General features: G+C 38.0%; 1 protein-coding gene across 7 annotated transcripts in view; it reads right to left on the bottom strand.

Moving 5' to 3' along the window:
* ARFIP1 (ADP ribosylation factor interacting protein 1) overlaps positions 1-25,229 on the bottom strand; it is a 128,688-nt gene that overhangs the window by 9,335 nt on the left and 94,124 nt on the right. For all 7 annotated transcript variants that reach the window (XM_043902623.1, XM_043902620.1, XM_043902619.1 and 4 more), the window contains one exon: positions 18,593-18,767. In XM_043902623.1, coding sequence (XP_043758558.1) covers positions 18,593-18,767 — 175 coding nt within the window. The remainder of the gene's footprint in view (positions 1-18,592; positions 18,768-25,229) is intronic.

Raw genomic sequence — 25,229 nt, 5'->3', positions numbered from 1 at the left:
CATGGCAACCCACTCCAGTTATCTTGCCTAGAGAATTCCACAGACAGAGAAGCCTGGCAGGCTGCAGTCCACAGGGTTGTAAAGAGTTGGACACGACTGAACGACTAACACTTTTACTTCACTACACTTTTACATGAGACACGCACAAATATGTTCATAGCAACACTGTTTTTAGTATAAAAATACAAGAAAACAACCCCAAATTCGTATTTACAGGAAAACCAATAAACTACAATTTCCTTGTGCAATGGGGATACTATTAATATATAGGTGCGAAAATAAATGAACTAGAGCTCCATGTATCAACATGGATGGCTCTCAGGAAGATCAGAGAGAACAAAACAGAATACGCACAGCAGGATTGCATTTACATAAAGTTCGGAAACACATGTAACTGAATGAGACATTCAAATGTAGTAAAACTTACAGAAAACCAACAACAATATGAAAAACTCAGAACAAGGGTTATAGAGGGAGCAGATGAGGGAAAATGAGATAAGGGCAAGCACCAAGGAGGCTTCAGAAGTATTGACAGTTTTGCCTCTTAACCTGGGTGTTAGGAAAGTGGCTGCTATTTGTTGTCATTACTATTTATATCTTGCCTGTATGTTAAAACATTCTTCTGAACGTGTTTAACATTTTTTATATTAAAATAAAGGAAAAGTTAAAAAAGATAATGTCTTCACTTTATATTCAGAGGAAAAAAAATATTGCACTTAAAATGTTACTTACATTCATTCACTCAGTAAATATTACCAGCGACTGGTGTTAGGCACTACTCTAGGGGCTGGAATGCAAGCAAGCAACAAAACAGACAATTCTCACAAAGTTTGTATTCTATTGAGGGAATAAAGAGATACACAATCAGTAAAGTACACAGTACATCAGATGATGACACTTGCTACAAAGGAAAACAAAGCAGCAAAGGAGAGTGTGAGCTGTGTGTACAGGAGAGGTGTTGCAACGTAAAGAGGAAGGCTAATAACATGAAAAGATACATGCAGTGATTATTACAGCACTATTCACAAGAGCCGAGACCTGGAATCAACCTAAACGCCCATCAGCACAGGAATGGGTAAAGAAGGTGTGGGACGCGTGTACAATGGAACATTACTATTATTCAGCCATAAAAAAGAACGAAAGAGTGCCATCTGCAGTAACATGGAGGGACCTAGAGATTATCATACTAAGTGTAGTCAGACAAAGACAAATATAATACGCTATAACGAATGTGGAATCTATTTTTCAAAAAACAACACAAAAGATACATATTCATTTACAAAACAGAAATAAACTCACAGAGTTTGAAAACAAACTTATGGTTACCAAATGGAAATGTGGGCGGGAAGGATAAATGAGGAGTTCAGGGTTAACATGCACACACTACTATGCACAGAATATCCAGGTAGCCAACAAGGATCTACTACAGCACAGGGAACCCTACTCAGTAATCTGTGATAACCTACGTGGGAAAAGAATCCAAAAAAGAATGAGTTTATGTATATGTATAACTGAAGCGTTTTCTGTACACCTGAAACTAACAGCAAATTAAAAAAAACAAAAACAAAAAAAGGCCAGAAGAGGTCTCACTAAGGTGACATTTGAATAAAGACCTAAAGTGAAAGGAGAGGAAAAAGGAGAAGAGGAGAGTGAAAAAACTGGCTTAAAACTCAACATTCAGAAAACTAAGATCATGGCATCTGGTCCCATCACTTCATGGCAAATAGATGGGGAAAAAATGGAAACAGTGAGAGACTTTATTTTCTTGGGTTCCAAAATCACTACAGATGGTGACTGCAGCCATGAAATTAAAAGATGCTTGCTCCTTGGAAGAAAAGCTATGACCAACCTTCACAGCATATTAAAAAGCAGAGACATTACTTTGCTAACAAAGGTCCGTCTAGTCAAAGCTATGGTTTTTCCAGTAGTCATGCATGGACGTGAGAGTTGGACTATAAAGAAAGCTGAGTGCTGAAGAACTGATGCTTTTGAACTGTGGTTGGTGTTGGAGAAGACTCTTGAGAGTCCCTTGGCCAGCAAGAAGATCCAACCAGTCCATCCTAAAGGAAATCACTGAATATACATTGGAAGGACTGATACTTAACAATGTATACAGAATTCAGCTCAAAATGGAACATAGGCCTAAATGTAGGAGCTAGAAACTATAAACCTTCTAGAAGAAAACACAGGAAAAAAATCTTAATCTTAGGTTTGGCAAAAATTTTAAAACAGTTCACACAAAGAATAAATTATAAAAAGAAAACAATCAACTGGACTTCATCAAAATTAAAATGTTTTTTCTCTTTAAAAGACACTGTTTATGGGCTTCCCTGGTGGCTCGGTGGTAAAGAATCCACCTGCCAATGTAGCAGACATGGGTGTGATCACTGATCCAGGAAGATCCTACGTGTCGCAAAACACCTAAGCCTGTGTGCCACAATTATAGAGCCTGTGCTCTAGAACTGCAACTACTGACGTCCGTGTGCCCTAGAGCCCATGCTCTTGCAACAAGAGAAGCCGATGCAATAAGAAGCCCTTGAACTGCAACTAGAGAGTAGCTCCCACTTGCTGCAACTAGAGACAAGCCCGTGCAACAGCGAAGACCCAGCACAGCAACTCCCCCCCCAAAAAAATTAATTAAAAGACACTGTTATAAAAATGAAAGGCAAGCCATATATTGGGAGACAATATTTGCAAAAGCTATTAGACAAAGAACTGATATACACAAAATATATACAAAATATTCTTAAAAATGAATAAGAAAATGACAAACAACCTAACCAAAAAATAGGGGAAAAGTCTGAACAGGCATTTCACCAAAAAACAAAACAAAAAACAGATGGGAAATACGTCCATGAAAAGATGACCAATGTCTTTAGTTATTAGGGAAATTCTGACTTAAACCAGTGAGGGCGTGGAACAAACTGGCCTCTCATATATTATTGGTGGAAATGTCAAATGATACAACCATCTAGGAAAAGTTTGCCAATTTCTTAAAAAAGTTAAACACGCACCTACTATTCCCGAGTTATGTGTACATACAGCCCAGCTATTCCACAACTAGGTACTGGCCTAAGAGGGATGCATGGTTGTTGTCGTGTAGTTGCTAAGCTGTGTCCGACTCTTTACAACCTCACGGACTGCAACCCACCAGGCTCCTCTGTCCATGGGATTTCCCAGACAGGAATACTGGAGTGGGTTGCCATTTCCTTCTCCAGACCCAGGGGTTGAACCTGCATCTCCTGCTTGGCAGGCGGATTCTTTACCACTGAGTCACCTGGGAAGCCCAAGTGTATGTATTTTGTGTGCATACCAATTTAAAAAATTTAAAAAACTGTGTGTAGCCCGACTGGGACTTTCCCAAATAGCTCAGTGGTAAGGAATCTGCCTGCCAAAGAGGAGACACAGGAGAGAGACATGGGTTCGATCCCTATCTGGGTAGGGAAAATCCCCTGGAGGAGGAAATGGTTACCTACTTCAGTATTCTTGCCTGGAAAATTCCATGGACAGAGGAGCCTGGTGCTGGACTGCAGTCCGTGGGGTCACAAAGAGTTGGACATGACTAAATGACAAGCACGCACACACATACACCAATTAAATAAAAAAGCAAAGGAAAAAACAGGACATTAATGAAGCTTCATGACTCAATTATAGTATAAAACATAAAGACTATAAATCAATAGATTTAAAAATGAAACTAAATTAGAATGTTTCAAATAATCTTTCTAGTTTCTAATTCTCTCTAAAGCCGCAAATCAATTCTGTTTATAATCAAGACATTCACCTTTGCTTGTAGAGTCTAAAGTAATACACCTCAGAGAATTCAAGGAAAACTGTCCCTAAAACATCATGCTGCAATCCTTACAAACTGCTATGTGACGAGTTTTAAATTTTTGCAAAAGCACACAAGTAAAATTTCCTTCACTAAAAATGCCACTAGGAACAAAGCAAATCTACTACAAATAAATCATTTATTCATTTTCTATTTTCTCTGTCCATGAAGTAGGTAATCTTTTTCTTTGCCCGTAGAGACTCTTGTTAACTGCAGAAGGAGGGTGATACAGTTGGATGAGAATGACAGACTCAAGAAACTGGGCTTCATTCCCGTTTCTGTCCCAAGTTTACCATGTGAACTCTCTTTTCACGTGAATAATGAAGAAACTGAGATTTAGGTGATTTTTATGGTTCCTTTCTACTAAAGGTTTCTGATAAAGTTGCTTTCTAAATAGCAGTATATATATATTTGGAAACTCAAATGGCTCTGGAAAACCTTTCGTTGAAAGGCTTTCTTTCAGTAGAAAAACATTATTTCTATTTATTTTTAAGGACAGAAACTGGCACTTCGATTAGAGAAGTATTAAATTCAGCTGAAAGTTTATGTACAAGTTTATGAACACTCTTCCCTATTTTGAGTTATTGTTTAAGGTTTTCACACTAGTAACCTATTTGAGTCACAAAGTAATATTTCTATCTTGCTCTACTAGTATTATTTCGCTTTTCTTGTTTTCCAATTTCAGATGACCCTTGGCTCCTGGAATTACAGAGAAACTAAAAGGCTTCTGTATTTTTAGTGTGAAATTCCAATTTTTAGAAATAGGGTCTAGCTAATTATTGTTTTTTGGGCCACAAAAAATTCTGGGTTTGAATTTTAATTGTCAATGTTTTAGAACTGGAGAAGACAATAAAAGAGCACAGGGTTTGATTCACATACTAAACTGCAGACAGCTCTTACAACAATCTAGAAAGTTAGGAGAGAGTCAAAAAGAAAGTGGGAAGGGCATCAGACAATTTCAGTTAGCCCTACTGATGTCGACACAAGTGTCCCCACTCTCTGACAGTCAACCAGCCTAACAGAGAGACACCCTAACGGAGCCTCACAACAGGGACATCAGCAGCATTTAGAATGGTTCCCCACCCCCAGCGAAACCGAATCCAGAAAGAAAAGAAGATGCTTTTTAGGGCTGAATTCTAATTTTCACAACAAAATAAGACAATATCCATTTTCACAAAAACATTCTTTTGGTAACTGTGAGAAGGTTGATGTGTAAAAGCATTTTAAAGTTTTCACACTTCAGAAAAGTTTCTGGTATAAAGAAGAGCCTCTGGGGATTCTAAACTTTTCAATTGTAATTATGGAAATAAAGTATAAAATTTCACTGTCACTTTAACCTGAGAAGCTGTTTTATACCAAAACAGATAACTTATCTCACTTTTCTATTAGCACTGATTCTGTGTTATCCTAGTACAAGTTTTGATTCTGGTATGCAAATTTAAATAAGAATAGTAAGTTGACTCTTTAATCCAACCATTACTAACTCAAAAATAAAGTTAAATTAAACTAATAAATCAATTATCATAGGAATATACCTTCTAAATTAAATGAATTTAAAACAGGATATTTTGCTTTTACATTTTTTTCTTGTAAAAATTTTTTTTCTATTATTTCTCTACTTATTTCTGACTAATTTTAATTTGCACTAGGATATGGACTCATAGAACGTATTCAATGAAGCTATGATAGTTACAAAGAATCTTTAGGATATTCTGGTTATTAAATAAATATAAACCACTACCAATAGAGGGAAAAATTAAGAACTATTAGAAAAACAGCTGCAGTAAAATTTTAAAGATAATTTTTGCAACCATGGTAATATTATGCTGTTCTCACTGTATATAAGCAATTTTAACAAGACTCAAAAGCATTATTTTAAGTATTTGGTTTTTTCATCAGGTTCACTTTATAAAAGGTCAGTCTGGGCAAGATTCTGGCTCAATTAGAACTGACTTGGGGAGAGATGTGAAGAAAGTAAAATGAGGGGAAAAGATCAAACCCTACTTCTAGAAGGGTCAAAAAGCCATAATGCTGAAGGAAATATTTTAGGGTTGTTACACTTTTTCAGTTTACTTCTACATTTGTGCTATGAAATCATGAGAAGTTATGAGCATACAGTATCAAAGAAACAGCCAAGAATTTTTGGTAGACTATTCTTTATTATAGCAGGTGACAACTAACTTCTGTGAAGCACTCTCTGTTCAACAGATAAATATGTTACCCTTACATCTGTTCTTTGAAATCTTCCATTCTCTCCATGTTATCATTTAAAAAAAAAAAAAAAAGACTCAGAAAGTTAAGTAATTCACCTAAGTTTTAGACATCTAGGAAGCAGATGGGATTTGTGGAACTTAGGAATGTCTATTCCAAGACTGACTTCTTTCCCCTATTCTAACCTGCCTCTATTCATAAGGCAATAAGCATTTTAGAAAGCTTTTAAACAAAGTTTGAAATAAACAAAGTAAGGTTTAACAGATCAACTAAAGGAAGGGCAGTAATGTAGAAAAGATACTTTAACCTTCTTTCTGTTTTGTCTCTGGTCCTCAAGCTGCATGCAAACAGCCTCAGGACAAGGAACTAACGCAGAGGCTGGAACAGCTAAAATTTAATTCTTTCTAAAGTTATGAAGAATAATGCAATATTAAATATTCATATAATAAAAAACTTTCATATAATCTTTCCATAATTACAGAGCAGGAAAATAAAATCTATATTCATCTATTTATGTATGTATCTCCTAACTTAAAGTGGTTATAAGGCTAAATAAAACACAACAGAAAAGCAGATTTAAAATAGAAGCAAAAGACAGAAGCAACATTTCCTGCCTGTGGGATGACGAAAGATTTGACCAACTTTCAAAACCTAACATCAGAAACAGTTACAGTAATTTAGAAATATACTAAATCATTGTGAAGTCAATCACAAAGAACTTTCATAAAGATCTGCCAAAAAGCAACCCAGACCAGACCAAAGGAAAACCACTATAGCAACATCTGGTGAATGACCTAAAATATACCATAAGATACTGTAACTGTTAAAGCGCCAAACAAACTTCAGCACTGACGCCAACACACAGAGACAAGCTGGGGCTTTAAACGGAAACTGTAAGAGAAATGTAAGAGCAGAACTGATAATGATACCAATGGGTAACACTAAAAACTTTCTCCTGCCTACAAAGCATGTATCAATAGAAAATAAATTCCATTTACAAAGTGATTGACTACAAAACTTAAAGTATAACTTCATAGACATCAAACGATAAAAAAAGTATTTTATTTCTACCAAATGAACTTTTTTCCAAATCAAATTTAGATTACATGCCTTCTTATCAGAGACATTAAGGTAATTTTTTTAAATGAGGTAATTTCTAGTTAAAATAAGTTATTAGTTTACAATTTTATTTACAGTTGTTAAGTTCTTCAAACTTATTTGGCCCTCCTTTACAGTAACTCTATAAAATAGGGTTTTATATTAAGTGTACAGTAACTTTGGGGCAGTAGCTTGGCTTAAACATGAAAGGAAAAGCTGGAACAAAATCACTGTTTAGTAAGAAGTCTCCAACCACTAATATGTAAGGTATTAACTCCTTTCTTTTCTCCCAACTATTTAAAAATGTATAATGATGTGCTTTCTCTGTGCATCCTTGATCTTTTTCCAGTAAGTAAGAAAGCAGAAGAGTAATAGAAAAATATACCTGTCTTGGCCTTTTATTAGGTTTGCGAAGTATAACTGTATTTGTAATAGCTTTGGAAATGGCTTGTCATAAAAGCAACTACCAGCTGAAAAAGAAAAGCACTATCAGAAATATGGGTGTGGGCCTTGGGAAGGGAGGGGGAGAAGGAAAGACAAATGTGGAGGTGGAAGAACAGATTTCATTTTTCTGACTCATTGGGATGGGTTTCGACAAATCATTGACAATTAGGTTAAAAAAAAAAAAAAAGCATCCCCTGAGGTAAAAAAGCAGCTTCCCTTGTGTCTCCTGCTTGCAATGCAGGAGACCTGGGTTTGATCCCTGGGTTGGGAAGATTCTCTGAAGAAAGAAATGGCAACCCACTCCAGTATTCTTGCCTGGAGAATCTTATGGACTGAGCAGCCTGGAGGGTTACAGTCCATGGGGCTGCAGAGCTGGACATGACTGAGCGGAGCCCAATGCCATGAGGTAAAAAAGGGCAGTCCTGTTTTGGAAAGAAGATAACTGATGAAACGCAATCTGTAAACTCCAGTAACAGATTCGCACAAGTTTTCTCCTCTTTAGCAAAAATGCCTAAGCTAGCTAACTCCCAGTCCTCACCCTTCCCTCCAAAGGTTCCAGGTTTAGATATGACCAATATGACTTCTGTTTTCCAAGGGTATCTCTAATCTTCTCCCTCTCCTGATTTGTTTTTTTTTTTTTTTTTTTTGAGGCAAGGAATATGACTTTAATTGGAAAGCTGGCTGGCTGAGAAGATGATAGACTTCCTCTACATGCAGATTACTCAAAGATCAGTGTCCATCAGTTCACTTACTATAGGAAGGGAATGCCCTAAATATGTACCCGTGGCACTCATGTGGAGGAGAAACAGACTAACAAGCATTCACAGCACAGTATGATTTGTGCTTTGGAGAAAGCCCTGGATGCTCTGATAATACACAGAAGAAGAAAGAAACTTTCAAGTTGCTCGAGGACACATTTTATAGCGTAAATCTTCCCAGTTAGCATATGAACTCCTAACTTAAAATTAATTTAGGGCCATGAGCGTAGTTAAGGCACTGGGTATTTCCTTTCATTAAATAGGTGATCCTGTTCTCATTGGCCTTTTGGACACTGGGCAACAGGAACTTATAGATAAACCGATGGTCCATTCAAACTCATCTTTACATTCACAGATAGCTTTTCTTCATAGTGTGGTTCTGTATTTTATTTTGGAAAGATAACTTTTCCCCTCTTAAACAGCTTACAAAATTCTCATCCCAGGCACCTAACAACTGTTTAAACTGAAAAAATCTTTACCAAAATTTGTTATAATAAAACTGTTTTCTTTTAAAAAAAAAAAATCCATAAGCAGCAATACTATGTTTTGCTTTAAGAAGTGAACAGAAAATACAACAGAAGCTTACAAATCATTGAAACATATGATCCAGGATTTCTTGAAAGCTTTTGTTTTGACCTCTTTCTGCCAGTGCTCATGTTCCTCATTCTGTGTGGTCTGGCCATACTGCCACTTCTAGCCCTCACTACGGTTTTCTTTGTCAAATCCTAGGTTTCTTCTTCCTCATGCTTCACTCACCATTTTGTATAAAACAGAAATGTTCTTCATTAGACTGTAAGTTGCTTGTTAGCAGAGAGTTTGTCAGAATTATACAATATTTCTTTAGATTTAGTCATTATAATAGCCCAAAGTAAGCACCTTAAAAATATACTGAATAATTTTTAAAAGGGATCTTTTGAAAATTGAAAGAAATATGAATATGAAACCAGAATGTTGCAAGATTTAAGAGGAATAAAGAAAAAAAATCTAATTATAAAGTGATTATTTTAAATCTAAGAAACCAAAGAGTAGATGAGTCATGGAAGAAATATATATATGGTCAACAGGAAAGGACTGAGTTATTACTGAGAGGACTCCAAGGAAAGGTCAAAAAGAACAATGCAAAGTCAAGTTCTTAAACACTGCTGGTATAGTCTGAGATTTTACTCAGAAATACTAATTAAAGGGTTTATTTTTAAGTAAATCTCAAGATGGTAACTACTAAGAACCAAAAAAAAGAAAAAGTGCAGTAATGCTACTGTCGCTAAAACCAATGCAGATACCAGTGATCTGTTCACATCTCACACTGGCTGTAGACTTAAAAACTCACCTTGGTCACAAACTGACAAACTGCCTTGGGTGATTAGCAGGGCTGGCAAAGTAAGGGAAATACGGGTCTGAGGTGTACACAAGCAAAACCATTTAACAGAACAGAGACAATGCAGCAGTGATGTCAAGAACTAAACTTTAATAAGCGAATCCTGTACCCTCAAAGTAGAAGCAATGAACAATCCCCTCCCCTCTAACAACAGAAAGAACTTCTGTCCAGAAGAGGTAAAGAAAACACAAGTACTTTAAACATAATTGCCAAGAAAAAACCACACACACACACACACACACACACACACACACACACACGAAGTCAAATATACAAAAACAGCAATTCATGAGCTACCCCTTTGGAAGGCTTTTAATCTAGTGTACAAATATCTTCCCTTCACACTGCCTGCTGGAAACTGGCACACCTGACGGGCAGACGGCAGGAACTGGTTGGTGAGGTGTGCTCTCCCCTCACTCCCCAGCTGAGGACTGCAAATTACCAAGCAACTCTGGACAGGTACGGCTTGGATGCTGTTAATTTCAACATCAACCCACAACTCTCAATTCTTTTTAGTTGCATGATTGATACAAAGGTAGTTAACTTCCATCTCTTTTATAAAAAGGGAAAGGAGGCAGCACAAATCACAGGCAAATTTTTCCTGTTTCATGTGTGTTTAAAAAGTTTTAAAGGGACCTGGAAGTCAAACCACTAAATGCAGCAAACATGGGAGTGTACAGGAAAATATTTTCCGATGTATACGGAAGGCACTGTCATATCACTTCTAACCTCACACTTAAGATGAAACTGTCTTCTATTCTTTCCAACACAGAATCAATCATTTGATTTTAAGCTATGAGCAAAATTATAGGTCATAGGTAATAAAATTATGTTTAAAAGATAGAAATCTGGTTGAGTCTTTTTGAAAATAGAAGGTATCCTATTTTAAAACAAACATTTTCTATCTATACATATTTTCTTTTAAATCAAAATCATCCTTTGAATAGGTAGGACCAAAATTGAAAAGATAGAAAAAGTATATAACAAGATTTTCAGTCCTCTCTATTCCCCTTCCAGGTTAAAAAAAAATGTTAATTAGTTAATTTCTCTGGGTTTTCTTTATGCAAATACAAGAAAATAAGATTATACATTCTTAAGTCTTTCCTTTCTTATACAAAAGGTTTTGTACCACATACACTGCTGTGCACCTTGGTCTTTTCTTTATTATTAACAGTATGCTCTGAGGATCTTTCTATTAATCACATCCCTAGTCTTTTTTTGTAATGGCTGAAAAGTATTTCATTGTATAAGTGAGCCATAGTTTATTGAACTTGCTCTTTACTGCTGAACTGTTCCAGTTGTTCCTCACCTTTTGACGTTACCAGTGACACTGTGATGAGTAACCTCGAATGTAGGTCATCTCATCCTTGTGTTGGCGGATCTACCTGTCCAGCTTCATCCAAAGCCACTCTCCCTGTTTCTCCGCATGCTCTGGACTCACTGACCTTGACTGGCTTTTGCATATTCTATTCCTTTCCCCTATGGCTCAGAGGTAAAAAATCCATCTGCAATGCAGGAGACACAGGAGATGCGGGTTCGATCCCAATCTAGGCTGGGAAGATCCCTTGGAGGAGGGGGATCTTCAACCCACTCCAGTCTTCTTACCTGGCAAGTCCCATGGGCAGTGGAGCCTGGCCACGGCTGAGCACGCACCCACCCCTTCTTCCCGTGCACACCTCGGTTACCTCCTCTCCACCCCTGTGGACCTCAGCTCCAGAGTCACTTCCTCTCTCATGTCAAGACATGCTCCCTTTGTATGCTCGTAAGACCCCCCTATTTTCCCTTCACAGCACCAATCACAGCTTGCACTTCTGTAATTAGCTGCTCAATGTCTATTTCTCTTACTTGACTATAAGCTCTATGACAGCAAGGCCATTATATTTCCACTACTTGACTCAGTGACTGACATGAAAAACAAGTATTGAATATTTGCTGAAAAAGGAATAAAAAAAGTCAAATGTGCCAATCACATATCAATCTATTCTTCATATTTTACATGTCTCTCTGTTCTACCTTTTAAGGATCTCTTGAAACCTTCAGCTCACTCCACTTCCATTAACACTACCCCAATCCTCACTCCCATCATCCTGTTTAAACTCCTATACTCATTCTTAGGTTCTACTACAGCCTCTGCACCATTTTGAAGACTTGTCATTTGCCAAGAATTCCTGCAATGGATTCCCACCAACACTCAAATAAGCTCTCCCCTAACGTGGCTGAAAAAGTTGGCTTAAAGCTTAACATTCAGAAAACTAAGATCATGGCATCTGGTCCCATCACCTCATGGGAAATAGATGGGGAGACAGTGGAAACAGTGTCAGACTTTTTTTTTTTTGGGCTCCAAAATCACTACAGATGGTGACTGCAGCCATGAAATTAAAAGACATATACTCCTTGGAAGGAAAGTTATGACCAACCTAGATAGCATATTCAAAAGCAGACGTTACTTTGCCAACAAAGGTCAGTCTAGTCAAAGCTACGGTTTTTCCAGTAGTCATGTATGAATGTGAAGAGTTGGACTGTGAAGAAAGCCGAGTGCCGAAAAATTGATGCTTTTGAACTGTGGTGTTGGAGAAGACTCTTGAGAGTCCCTTGAACTGCAAGGAGATCTAACCAGTCCATCCTGAAGGAGATCAGTCCTGGGTGTTCACTGGAAGGACTGATGTTGAAGCTGAAACTCCCAATACTTTGGCCACCTGATGCGAAGAGCTGACTCATTGGAAAAGACCCTGATGCTGGGAGGGATTGGGGGCAGGAGGAGAAGGGGACGACAGAGGATGAGATGGCTGGGTGGCATCACCGACTTGATGAGCATGAGTTTGAGTAAACTACGGGAGTTCGTGATGGACAGGGAGGCCTGGCGTGCTGCAGTCCATGGGGTCGCAAAGAATTGGACGCGACTGAGTGACTGAACTGACTGATTGACTGACTAACGTGGCATATAAGGCCTGCATGGTTTGGCCCCTGTTCACCTCCCACAGACTGTTCCAATTACTTGGAATACTCTCTGCTTTTCACTTTACCTGGTGAACTTTCAACATCACATTCTAATAGAAGCCTGCCCTGACCACTCACTGGTCACAGCCACAATTTATATATACATACACACATGAATTTTGGTGTGATTTGTGATCAGTGTTGCTTCTTTTGTTGCTATTTGGTTGCTAAGTTGTGTCTGACTCTTCGGGACCCCATGAACTGTAGCATGCGAGGCTTCCCTGATTCTTTCACTAGGCTATAAACTCTGAGGGTAGAGTTTTTTTCACTTTTGCTCACTGGGTCCAGAACAATGTCCAGAACACTTCCTGGTACACAATATATAACACTTGATAAATGTTTCCTAAATAAATAAAAAAACAGTAACAACATGAAATTACATGACTGGAATGCACTCAGGAATTACGTTTGGAAATAAAGCTGCAGGAGTGAGGGATTATTTCACAGGATCCAAATGGAGGTGACCACATTTGGCACAGGGTTGCGGCTGCTTACTATACTTCTACCTTCCAATCCATAAAGGCTTATGTTTTATTTAGAACCAGGTTCTTTTACCTATAGAATATAACTTCACATGATTTAGGAGCAAATACCAAGAATATTGTTCATGCCTACAGTTACAGAAATAAAGATGACAGTAAATCACCGGCACGAATCTTTTAAAAATATCAAGAGTCAAAAATGAGAGTTCTTTTGAGAATGGGAAAAAAGATTTCAAGAATGTATCTGCTGTACATATTAAGTAATGATTATGAACTGAACATGCTTCTCAAAATTTGGCAACAGATATCCATTTTTTAAACTCAGAGGCTCATATCTTCTCAAAGAGAAGAATATGTTTGCTCTCCTAGCCTTTCTCAGCATTTACAGAGCATTTTTATAAAAATGTAGCAGGCTTTGAGTATTTCCTATAACAGAATATATTTGTATACAGTGACTGGGTCACCAAAACTACATACATAGCTGTCTCACATTATCTGTGTTTACTTTGTTTTGTGTTTTTTAAAAATTGAAGTAAAGTCGATTTACAATGTGACCTGTTTTTATCCTCTGTGTATTCCCCTCTTTCTCTGCCTCATCACTTTTGTTTATTGGACTTGTCTCTGGTAAGTTAAATTCATACTAACACACATACGAAATAAATTTGTAATATATCAGAGAAGAAATCCTAACATACAGGATTATCACTGTATTATAATTCTATATGAAACATGATGTGAGTAAAGTTCTTTTCATCAACCTAGTGTTAAGAATGACTATAATTTTTATGAAATATTTCAAGAAATTAAGTGTATTAATCAAACACGTGTCTAGGATAGATCGCAAGTCTGGCTCATCTTTTTTCTCTCAGCCTCCCAACCCCCAACTCCCTTGTCATCCTTTGAGTTACTGACTATAACAACAGAAAAAACTGTGCAATTAATGGTTACAGCTAATTAACTGACATTACCTTAAAGTAAGAGTATATTCCATCCTTCTTAAAGTAAGAATATAACAAAATTAATGGGATTATTAGTCTTTATTTACCTAAACTATTGTCGAGTCTCTGATACATTCAGGGTCCTCCCCACAATATGTTAGTAGATCTGAAAAGATATTTACTTGTACTCTTAAATTATAATTATCTTAAGGGAAATGTTAATCATCTTAAATTACTTTTTTCACATTCTACACGGTTCCAAGACATAAAAATTTTTGAAAAAAGGAAACATGGGCTGCTCACATTGATGTGTTTATTTTCCTCTAATTTTTTGCTTTCTTTCCATGAAAACAGTATGTATTGCAGACAACAGAAGCATTTCTGAGAGAGCATGCTATGCCTCACTAAACCAAAGAGCAAGGTAAGCATCTACTCTGTCCTAGGTGACTCTTACTCACCTCTATCTCCTCCCTTCCCTGCAGCATGCCTCACATTTTGGGAAGAAATGCAAACATGTACTTGCTAAATGACTACTATACATTTAACACTAGGCATCATGAGGCTGTAAAAGAAGGCACGGTACCTACTCCGACAAAGTCTACAAAGCACCAGAAATGACTCTTTTCTTTACCTTGACTATATTTTTTAGTCTATGTTTTGTTTTGAACTTTGAGAGGAACAATAAAAGGTAAACAAAGTGCCTTAAGTCAGAAAATAGCTCAAGTTACATTATTGAAAAGTCTAGGGGAAAAGAAATATTGATGAAAACAAACACTATTAGAGTCTAACTGTGCTCATGTTATGCAACTCAATCTTGTTTAGTAAATAAGAAAGAGAATTCAGAGGTTTGTTCACATTAAAGGTAAACACAATATATCAGGGGTGGGGATAGGGCAAGGGGGTGGACAGAGTATAGACTGTAAACAGTAGAATTCAACTTTTTCCATTAAGGGAATGACAAGCATGGGCACATGTACACAACTCTCAGCATTACTGCATGCACATACATACCCAGGTAAGGACACATAGGTATTTTTAATACATACCTATTCCTTTTGTTTTGCCGGAGAGAAAAAAGGCTAGACTAACTACATATAAACACCTCAGTTTTCTAATAGAAAAGAATCTACCTCCCAATCACTCTCAATTTTTTTCCTTAAGTTCTGAAAACAAAATAAACAAAAATATTCTCACAATGTTTGGCCACTAAAACTTATTACGATAGTCACAGGACGATCTTTAGTCCTTTACTCAATGACTATTTGCTTTCAATTTTGCACTATTCTAGCTGTTTGATTATCTGGCCTCACATTTTATAAGAGGAGTGTCGCTATAGGAGGATACTCCAAAAGCCAGGATAACCAAAAGGACCTCCCTCTCCCCGCAATGTCCCAGCAAAAGGAGGTGCAAAAACATCTTTAGAAAAAAAACAATAGCCTTTAGGACATCATGAAATTACAAATTAGCACTCACTGATGTTTCAGATGACTTATGTTTTTTAAAAAAATTCAACATATGATATTTAAAAAATAGAAAGCTTATATTTTGTTAAAATTCAAGACAACTGCATATAAAAGAAATACTAAGGAACAAATTCAGCTGTAGTTCACAAAAGAAGAAAACCCCCAGATCTGAGGCATTTCAAAAGCAAACAGGGGTGACAGGCAGTTCCTAGGACTAAAGACCTGCTTTATCCTCCCCTCATTAGAACTATTAAAGAAAAAGGGGGAGAAGCTGCTTCAACAAAAGCAAGAAAACAAAAAAATTCTTCTTATGAGGAGGTTTTCAGCCAAATCATAGCTGTCTATTGCTTGAAATAACTGAGACCAAGAATAGTATCTCTTTACAGTTTTAAAGAATTATATACAAAAGACAAAAATGTTAAGAGTTTCTTTACAGATTTTATTTTAGACAAAGCTGAATAATTACTGAGTTGAAACTGAAGCTTGATGACAACTGTGGAAAACCCCAAGCAGGGTATTTCTAGGCTCTCTATGAATATAAATAATATCCTTGAGAATAAATGCACCTTTTTTTTTTTTAGTTTATAGTAGGAAAGGTCTAAAGAAGAGAAGATGAGACAATCACAATACTATTCTCAAAGTAATGACTTCTAAACTTTAATCTCTGCAACTCTGACCCTGTTCATCCAAATGGCAAATCCACACCATAAACTCCCTACCAACTGTTTCCATGTGAGTATCTTGTCGTCATTTCAAATTAAACACCGAGTTAAGTAGAACAAGTTCCCAACCTTCATCCCTCATAACCTTCAGGCCAAACTAGCTTCCTCTGTCAATTTCCCAACTCCTGTCATGCAGCCTTGAAACCACTGCTCTTTTCTCTCTCTGCTAATGGAGTGATCCTAGTCCAGGCTTTTTATAAGGGTGCCTGAAGAGTGTTTTTAAGTCACAATTCTCTATTATTCCCAACTTTAAAAAATTTCCAGTGCCAAAGATAAAGATATTTTCATCTGTGGATGTGAGATCTGTCTGACATGTACAATTTATCATTTTTTCCCTCTTCTTTCCTCACTGCTCAGTGTGGCTCCTGAGTCTGAGTGACTGTTGTGATGAAGAGTGAGAGAATAAATGTAAAATGCCTAGTAAATAACAAATAAGTGCGTTCCCTGGTTCATGTCTAAATCTGGAGATCTACTGCCACGTTTCAAAAAGAGCCATATAGTAAGACAGTTACAGTTACACAGCCATTATTTATCCCTGTATAATTTGCTGGCAAGAACCAAATAAGCATGGGTGGTTTAGGGACATTAAATACTTCAAAATAAGCTTATCTCCCTTTTTATAAAAAGCAAGATAACCTTTCATAGAAAATGTTTAAAATACAGAAAAATACAAAATACAAAAAATATCCATAATCTCACTATTCAGAGAATAGCACACAACAGATACCATTAGGTTCCAATAGAACACAATTACCATTTTAAACATTTCCTAAAATCATTTCCTCTATTAGCAGAGGTCCTGGACCCTCAAATTAGATGAATTCCTTTTTCTCCATTCAAATCAGCTTCAGGCAGAACTCATAAAACGCCAGCACACTGTACGCAGCACTATCCTGTACAGTGCTGAGTTAGGGCAGTATGTAAAACGTATTTTCATATTTAAAATATACATCTATATCTAAGTATTGACATATTCTTATCCTTCAAAATATTAAACCAAATGACCAAAACGAGTGCCACAGCATGTGCTCAGCTAATGAAACTAAAAGGCTCACTGTGTTCTTGTCTGAGTAGCGCTGAGCAACCTGTCTGATGACTCAGCTGAGATTTCCTTTACTGACAACATAATGGTTTCAGTGTAATAGAAAATCAGTACTTTTCATGCACTGTGGCTAAAAGAAAAAAAAAAAGTAAGAGACAGTCCTGGTCTCAAGGAAATCTATGCAGCTCTTATAGTAGCCAGAAGAGTTTCTAAGGAAATATTAAAGAAGACAAGAAGATATCAAGAGACAGAACTGAAAAACACTAAGACGGTACCTGGGAGAAAGCAGAGCTGAAGTTCTATTATGCCTTCAGAGGATGTGGAAAGCACAGGATGGACCACCCCATCTCTCAGGACGCCGCACCTCTCCTGTGCCGAGTTCCCGACTCGGACAACTGCAATCCTTCTCTGCAGGTGATGTTAAACACTGGAACCTATTCTCTTCTTAAACCGGAGCCCCTAGCCTGTTATTACATGACTCTGCCTCCAACAAAAGCTACAGTAGGTCCATATCACCTCTCACTGCTCTAGGTTTTGGATGTGTTCATGTTACATGAAAATAATCTGGAAAATTGATTTCTTAGTTTGTTTCTGTTGGGTTATGCTAACTGCAGCCCTAATCAGAACCTTTCAGTTATTTTTCATTTATTAGGTACTGAGAAAAATGCTGTTTCCTTCCTGAAATCTGTATCTACCATTAATAAAAAGTTTTCAAAATGTTCAGAACAGAATCTACCATTATGTAACTTTTTAAAGCACTTGATACCAACACCAGTCTGAAGATCAACATCAAGTATTTTTTGCCAATCGTTAATGTGAAAGACTGGAACAGCACAGCTGATGATGACTTTAATGACAGAAAGGTGAAGAAAGTAAATATACTTTATATACTTATAAACATGAAAACAGTTTATAAATGGAATTTCATTTCCAACAATTCCAAAGTTGACCCTTAAACAATATGGGTTTGACCTGCGTAGGTCCACATACACGTGAGGTTTCTTCAACAGTAAATACTACACTGCATGATCCATGGTGGGCTGAGTCTGCAAATGTGGAGCTGCAGACACAGGGCAACCCTGGATTCAGGGAACCAACTGCATTACACCTGGACTTTCAACTGCATTGGAGGGTCAGTGCCCCCAATCCCCAGGTGGTTCAAGGGTCAACTCTATAATGAAAGAGTTAACAGAGACAAAAAAAATTTCAGAAGGTAAAGAATACATTTACCTTATTTTCTTCTAGAAATTTTAACTTGACAGAAACATCATTGCGCATTTTATCGTACTTTTCCTTATGTGCTTGGAACAGATGCTGTGATTGCTCAATCTTTGGCAGAGTGTTTGCATCACGTGGTCCAAGATTCAGTTCTTCCAAATCAGTACGATATGCATCATATTCAATTCTGGAAAGAGGAGAATAAGTAAAGCACACTACAAAGACAGTGTGAAGCAAGTTCAGGAGGTGAAGTGGAGCTACCCAACAGTCCCATATTATACATTAATATATAATCATCCTCATACATATTTGATACTTTATGCTTTAAAAATCAAGTATCTTCTTACAAAGAGCTATTAATATAAGCATGGTGGTGGGGAAGCTACTTTTTTTTAGAGGGAGGGGGGACTGCCTCTTAATCTCATTAACTCTTCCTTTTCAAGCACAGTATCAACTGACAAGTAAAATTTCCACAATTTAAAAACCAAGTTAGGGACTTCCCTGGTGGTCCAGTGGTTAACAATTCTTGCTTCCAATGCAGGCGGTGTAGGTTTGATCCCCCGTCAGGGAACTAAGATTTCACGTGCCACAAAGGCATAGCCAAAAAAAAAGTTTAACTTCATCTCTTTAACAGTATGTTTTATTTTACCCAATATATCCAAAATATTATCACTGTAATACACAATCAGTGTAAAAAATCTGTTAATGAGCTACTGCACTTTTGGGGGATGGCAGACTGAGTCTCTGAAATCCACTGTTTAAGTTTCCATCACGTCTCCGTTCAGGCTGGTCACTCCCTGCGCCCCACGGACACCTGTGCCGAGTGGCTCCCACATGCACAGCACAGCTGCGGGTGGGCGTCCACAACATCAGGATTCAGAATGTGACCACGGCTCTCCCCGGAGCACTTCATCACCTCCTGCTCCCTGAGATGCCTCCCCCTAGTGCTCTCTCACCATGAAAGCTGACACAGTTACCCCAGAACTGTCACTGCACGACCCCACTCCTCACCACGCCTCTGTCAGAGCAGCCAAGTAGGTATGGCATTGCTTTGCTCATTAAACAGTGATTATGCAGTAGTGTCAACTGTTCAGTCCTCAGACAGCAAACACAATCACATAAAACTAACTAAACTGATCACATGGACCACAGCCTTGTCTAACTCAATGAAACTATGAGCCATGCTGTGTAGGGCCACCCAAGACAGACGGGTCATGGTGGAGAGTTCTGACAAAACATGGTCCACTGGAAAGGGGAATGGCAACCACTTCAGTATTCTTGCCTTGAGAACCCCATGAACAGTATGGAAAAGATATGACATTGAAAGATGAACTCCCCAGCTCAGTAGGTGAACGGAGAAACAACTCAAGAAAGAATGAAGAGATGGAGCCGAAATAAAAACAATACCCAGTTGTGGATATGACTGGTGATGGAAGTAAAGTCCAATGCTGTAAAGAGCAATACTGCATAGGAACCTAGGATGTTAGATCCACGAATCAAGGTAAATTGGAAGTGGTCAAACAGGAGATGACAAGAGTGAACATCAACATTTTAGGAATGGACCAGAATGGGTGAATTTAATTCAGATGACCATTATATCTACTACTACTGTGGGCAAGATCCCTTAGAAGGAACTGGATTGGCCCTCACAGTAAACAAAAGAGTCCAAAATGCAGTTTTTGGGTGCAATCTCAAGAACAACAGAATGATCTCTATTTGTTTCCAAGACAAACCATTCAATATCACAGTAATCCAAGTTTATGCCCCAACCACCAATGCTGAAGAAGCTCAAGTGGAATGGTTCTATGATGACCTACAAGACCTTCTAGAACTAATACCACAAAAAGATGTCCTTTTCATCATAAGGGACTGGAATGCAAAAGTACAAAGTCAAGAGATACCTGGAGTAACAGGTAAATTTGGCCTTAAAGTACAAAATGAAGCAGGGCAAATGCTAACAGAGTTATGCAAAGAGAACACACTGGTCGTAACAAACACCTTCTTCCAACAACACAAGAGACGACGCTATACATGGACACTGCCAGATGATCAATACTGAAATCAGACTGATTATATTCTTTGCAGCTGAAGATGGAGAAGCTCTACACAGTCAGCAAAAACAAGACTGGGAGCTGACTGTGGCTGAGATTTTGAACTCCTTATTGCCAAATTCAGATTTAAATTGAAAAAAGTAGGGAAAACCACTAGACCACTCATGTATGACCTAAATAAAATCCTTTACAATTATACAGTAGAAGTGGCAAATAAATTCAAGGGATTAGATCTGATAGAGTGCCTGAAGAACTATGGACAGAAGTTCATGACACTGTACAAGAGGCAGGGATCAAGACCATCCCCAAGAAAAAGAAATGCCAAGAGGCAAAATGGGTATCTGAGAAGGGCTTACAAACAGCTGTGAAAAGAAGAGAAGCTAAAGGCAAAGGAGAAAAGGAAAGATATATACATCTGAATGCAGAGTTCCAAAGAATAGCAGGGGGAGGTAAGAAAGCCTTCCACAGTGATCAATGCAAAAAAATAGAGGAAAACAATAGAATGGGAAAGACTAGAAATCTCTTCAAGAAAATTAGAGCTATCAAGGGAACATTTCATGCAAAGATGGGCACAATAAAGGAAAGAAATGGTATGGACCTAACAGAAGCAGAAGATATTAAGAAGAGGTGGCAAGAATACACAGAAGAACTATACAAAAAAGATCTTCATGACCCAGATAATCACGATGGTTTGATCACTCACCTAGAGCCAGACATCCTGGAATATGAAGTCAAGTGGGCCTCAGTAAGCATCACTACGAACACAACTAGTACAGGTGATGGAATTCCAGTTGAGCTATTTCAAATCCTGAAAGATGATGCTGTGAAAGTGCTGCACTCAATATGCCAGCAAATTTGGAAAACTCAGCAGTGGCCACAGGACTGGAAAAGGTCAGTTTTCACTCCAATCCCAAAGAAAGGCAATGCCAAAGAATGTTCAAACTACTGTACAATTGCACTCATCTCACATGTTAGCAAAGTAATGCTCAAAATTCTCCAAGCCAGACTTCAACAGTACATGAACCATGAACTTCCAGATGTTCAAGCTGGATTTAGATAAGTCAGAGATCAAATTGCCAACATCCACTGGATCATAGAAAAAGCAAGAGAATTCCAGAAAAACATCTACTTCTGCCTCAATGATTACACTAAAGCCTTTGCCTGTGTGGGTCACAACAAACTGTGGAAAATTCTTCAAGAGATGGGAATACCAGACCACCTTACCTGCCTCCTGAGAACTCTGTGTGCAGGTCAAGAAGCAACAGTTAGAAGTAGATACGGAACAATGGACTGGTTCCAAAGTGGGAAAGGAGTATCTCAAGGGTATATATTGTCACTCTGCTTATTTCACTTATATGCAGAGTACATCATGAGAAATGATGGGCTGGATGAAGCATAAGCTGGAATCAAGACCGCCAGGAGAAATATCAGTAACTTCAGATATGCAAATGACACTACCATTATGGCAGAAAGCAAAGAGCAATAAAGAGTCTCTTCATGAATGTGAAAGAGAAGAGTGAAAAAGTTGGCTTAAAACTCAACATCAGAAAACTAAGATCATGGCATCCGGTCCCATCTCTTCATGGTAAATAGATGGGGAAACAGTAGAAACAGTGACAGACATTATTTTCTTGGGCTCCAAAATCACTGCAAATGGTGACTCCAGCCATGAAATTAAAAGATGCTTGCTCTGTGGAAGAAAAGCTATGACAAACCCAGACAGCATATTAAAAAGCAAAGACATTATTTTGCCGACAAAATTCCAATCTAGTCCAAGCTATGGTTTTTCCAGTAGTCATGTATGGATGTGAGAGTTGGACCATAAAGAAAGCTCAGTTGATGAACTGATGCTTTTGAACTGCGGTGTTGGAGAAAACTCTTGAGAGTCCCATGGACTGCAAGGAGATCAAACCAGTCAATCCTAATAGGAAATCAATCCTGAATATTCACTGGAAGTACTGATGCTGAAGCCAAATACTTTGGCCATCTGATGGGAAGAACTGACTCCTTAGAAAAGACCCTGATGCTGGGAAAGATTAAAGGCAGGAGAAGGGGACAACAGAGGATGAGATGGTTGGATGGCATCACCGACTGGATGGACATGGGTCTGAGCAAGTTCCAGGAGGTGGTGAGGGACAGGGAAGCCTGCCGTGTTGCAGTCCAAGTGGTCACAAAGAGTCAGATAGGACTGGGCAACAAGGCAGGAAGCAACAAAGTGATCTCGAATTTAGTCAAAATCAGCACCACAAACTTATGCCCTAAAACTAAAGCTCTTTATTAAACTATCTACAGTACAATTTGTATCTCCTATTTTGGGAATTAAACATACTCTATAATGTATATATGACTCGAGAAAGAACATGATTCCCTCACACCAAGCCCAATTTATTCTCAACTCATATTGAATTTAATAAATTTCATCTTTCAAGGTCAAAAGCATATCATTGGTTCATTCATCATACAATTCACCCAACAAATACTAAGTGCTAACTTTGTAAGTTTCAGGCACTGTGCTAGAAACAAAGACTTTACCTACCATCTTCACAGCTTATCTTCAAGAAGTTAACAGTCTAGATGGAGAGAAGCTCTTAAACAACTACAACAAAATGAGATAAGGGATACTGCCACAGGGAAAGGAAGATGGAAATAAAGATGAATTACTTAATCAGGAATCTGAAAAAGCAACTCAGGAGAAAATTAAAACAAGTTTTAAAGGATGGTTAAGAGTTTTTGAGATGGATTGGGGCTGGGAAATTGATAGAGCATTTCAGGAAGAGAACAGTATGCATAAAGGCATAGATTTGTAAGATACCATGAAACTTTGGACAAGTAATTCAGTAACTTACAACCTGAAGTTGGAATAAGATCACAAAAGGAATTAGTTATCAGGCAGGAAGGTGGAATTGAGATTAAGCAGGACCTACAGGCCAGACTATAACAAACAAATATGGAACAGACTGGTTCAAAATTGGGAAAGGAGTGAGTCAAGGCTATATAGTATCACCCTGCTTTATTTAACTTATATTCAGAGTACATCATGCAAAATGCCCAGGTGGATGAATCACAAGCTGAAATCAAGACTGCCAAGAGAAATATCATTAACCTCAGATATGCAGATGACACCATCCTTATGGCAGAAAGCAAAGAGGAACTAAAGGGCCTCTTGATGAAGGTGAAAGAGGAGAGTAAAAAAGCTGGCTTTAAACTCAACATTTAAAAAACTAATATCATAGTATTCAGACCCATCACTTCATGGCATATAGATGAGGAAAAAATGTAAACAGTGGCGGACTTTATTTTCTTGGGCTCCAAAATCACTGCAAATGGTGACTTCAGCCATGAAATTAAAAGATGCTTGCTCCTTGGAAGAAGAGCTATGACCAACCTAGACAGCATATTAAAAGGCAGAGACATTACTTGGCTGACAAAGGTCCATATACTCAAAGCTTTGGTTTTTCCAGTAGTCATGTGTGGATGTGAGAGTTGGGCCATAAAGAAGGCTGAGCGCTGAAGAATTGATGCTTTCGAAGTGTGGTGTTGGAGAAGACTCCGGAGCATCCCATGGACAGGAAGGAGATCAAAGCAGTCAATCCTAAAGGAAATCAACCCTGAACATTCTTTGGAAGGACTGTGCTGAAGCTGACGCTTCAATCCTTTGGCCACCTGATGCAAAGAGCTGACTCATTGGAAATGTCCCTGATGCTGGGAAAGACTGAAGGCAGAAGGAGAGGGGGACAACAGAGGATGAGATGGCTGGATGGCATCACCGACTCAATGGATGTGAGTTTGAGCAAGCTCTAAGAGATGGTGAAGCACAGGGGAACCTGGCATGCTGCAGTCCATGGGAATGCAGAGTCAGACATGACTGAGTGACTGAATGACTGAACAACAATAATACAGGTCATTACTACAGAGATCGGATTGAATTCAGGGACAAGTGATAAAAAGCGATGGAAGAACTTTGATTTGGAAAGTGGCATGTTCTATTTGCTCAGGACAGAAAGATGACTTTAGTGGTAAAGTCATGCATGGAGGATGGACTAGAGTAGATTAAGAAATCAGAAGGAAACCAATTAGAAGACTATGGGCAAAAGAGAAATGAGTCACTGAATTCGGAAGACAATGACCAATGATAGTAAAGCTACAGAGGTGGAGAGTTACTAAAAATTTAGGAGGCGGAACTAATCATGATAATAGCTAGTTAAATTTCATGGGTTCAATGGTCAAACTGCATGACCACTCTGTTCTTCACTGGCTTCAATGCCTTGAGCTTTTTTTTTTCCTCTTGCTCTCATTTTCTGCTTCAGAAGTGGGAATAATAATCTAAAAACATATTTTTTCCCCACCAAAACCCATATATACAAAGTACTTAGGACACCTGCTAATAACTAATAATTATCTAGAGTGCTTATCATTTCAGCCAAATTAGAAGAGGGATGGACTGAAGCAAACATACTAAAATCAGTAAGAAGTGAGAGAGAAATAAGTAGAACAAAAATAAACAGTAATGTGTGGTGATTTAACATGAAGACAAATATTCTTCATTGCCATGGGGTATACCTTTAAATAACAGCAATTAATTTAAACACAGTCAAAGT

Source organism: Cervus elaphus, chromosome 5 (genome assembly GCF_910594005.1).
Source record: "Cervus elaphus chromosome 5, mCerEla1.1, whole genome shotgun sequence".
Lineage (NCBI taxonomy): Eukaryota > Metazoa > Chordata > Mammalia > Artiodactyla > Cervidae > Cervus > Cervus elaphus.
The sequence above is the reverse complement of the archived record's forward strand: the minus strand, read 5'-3'. Positions and strand labels throughout refer to the sequence as shown.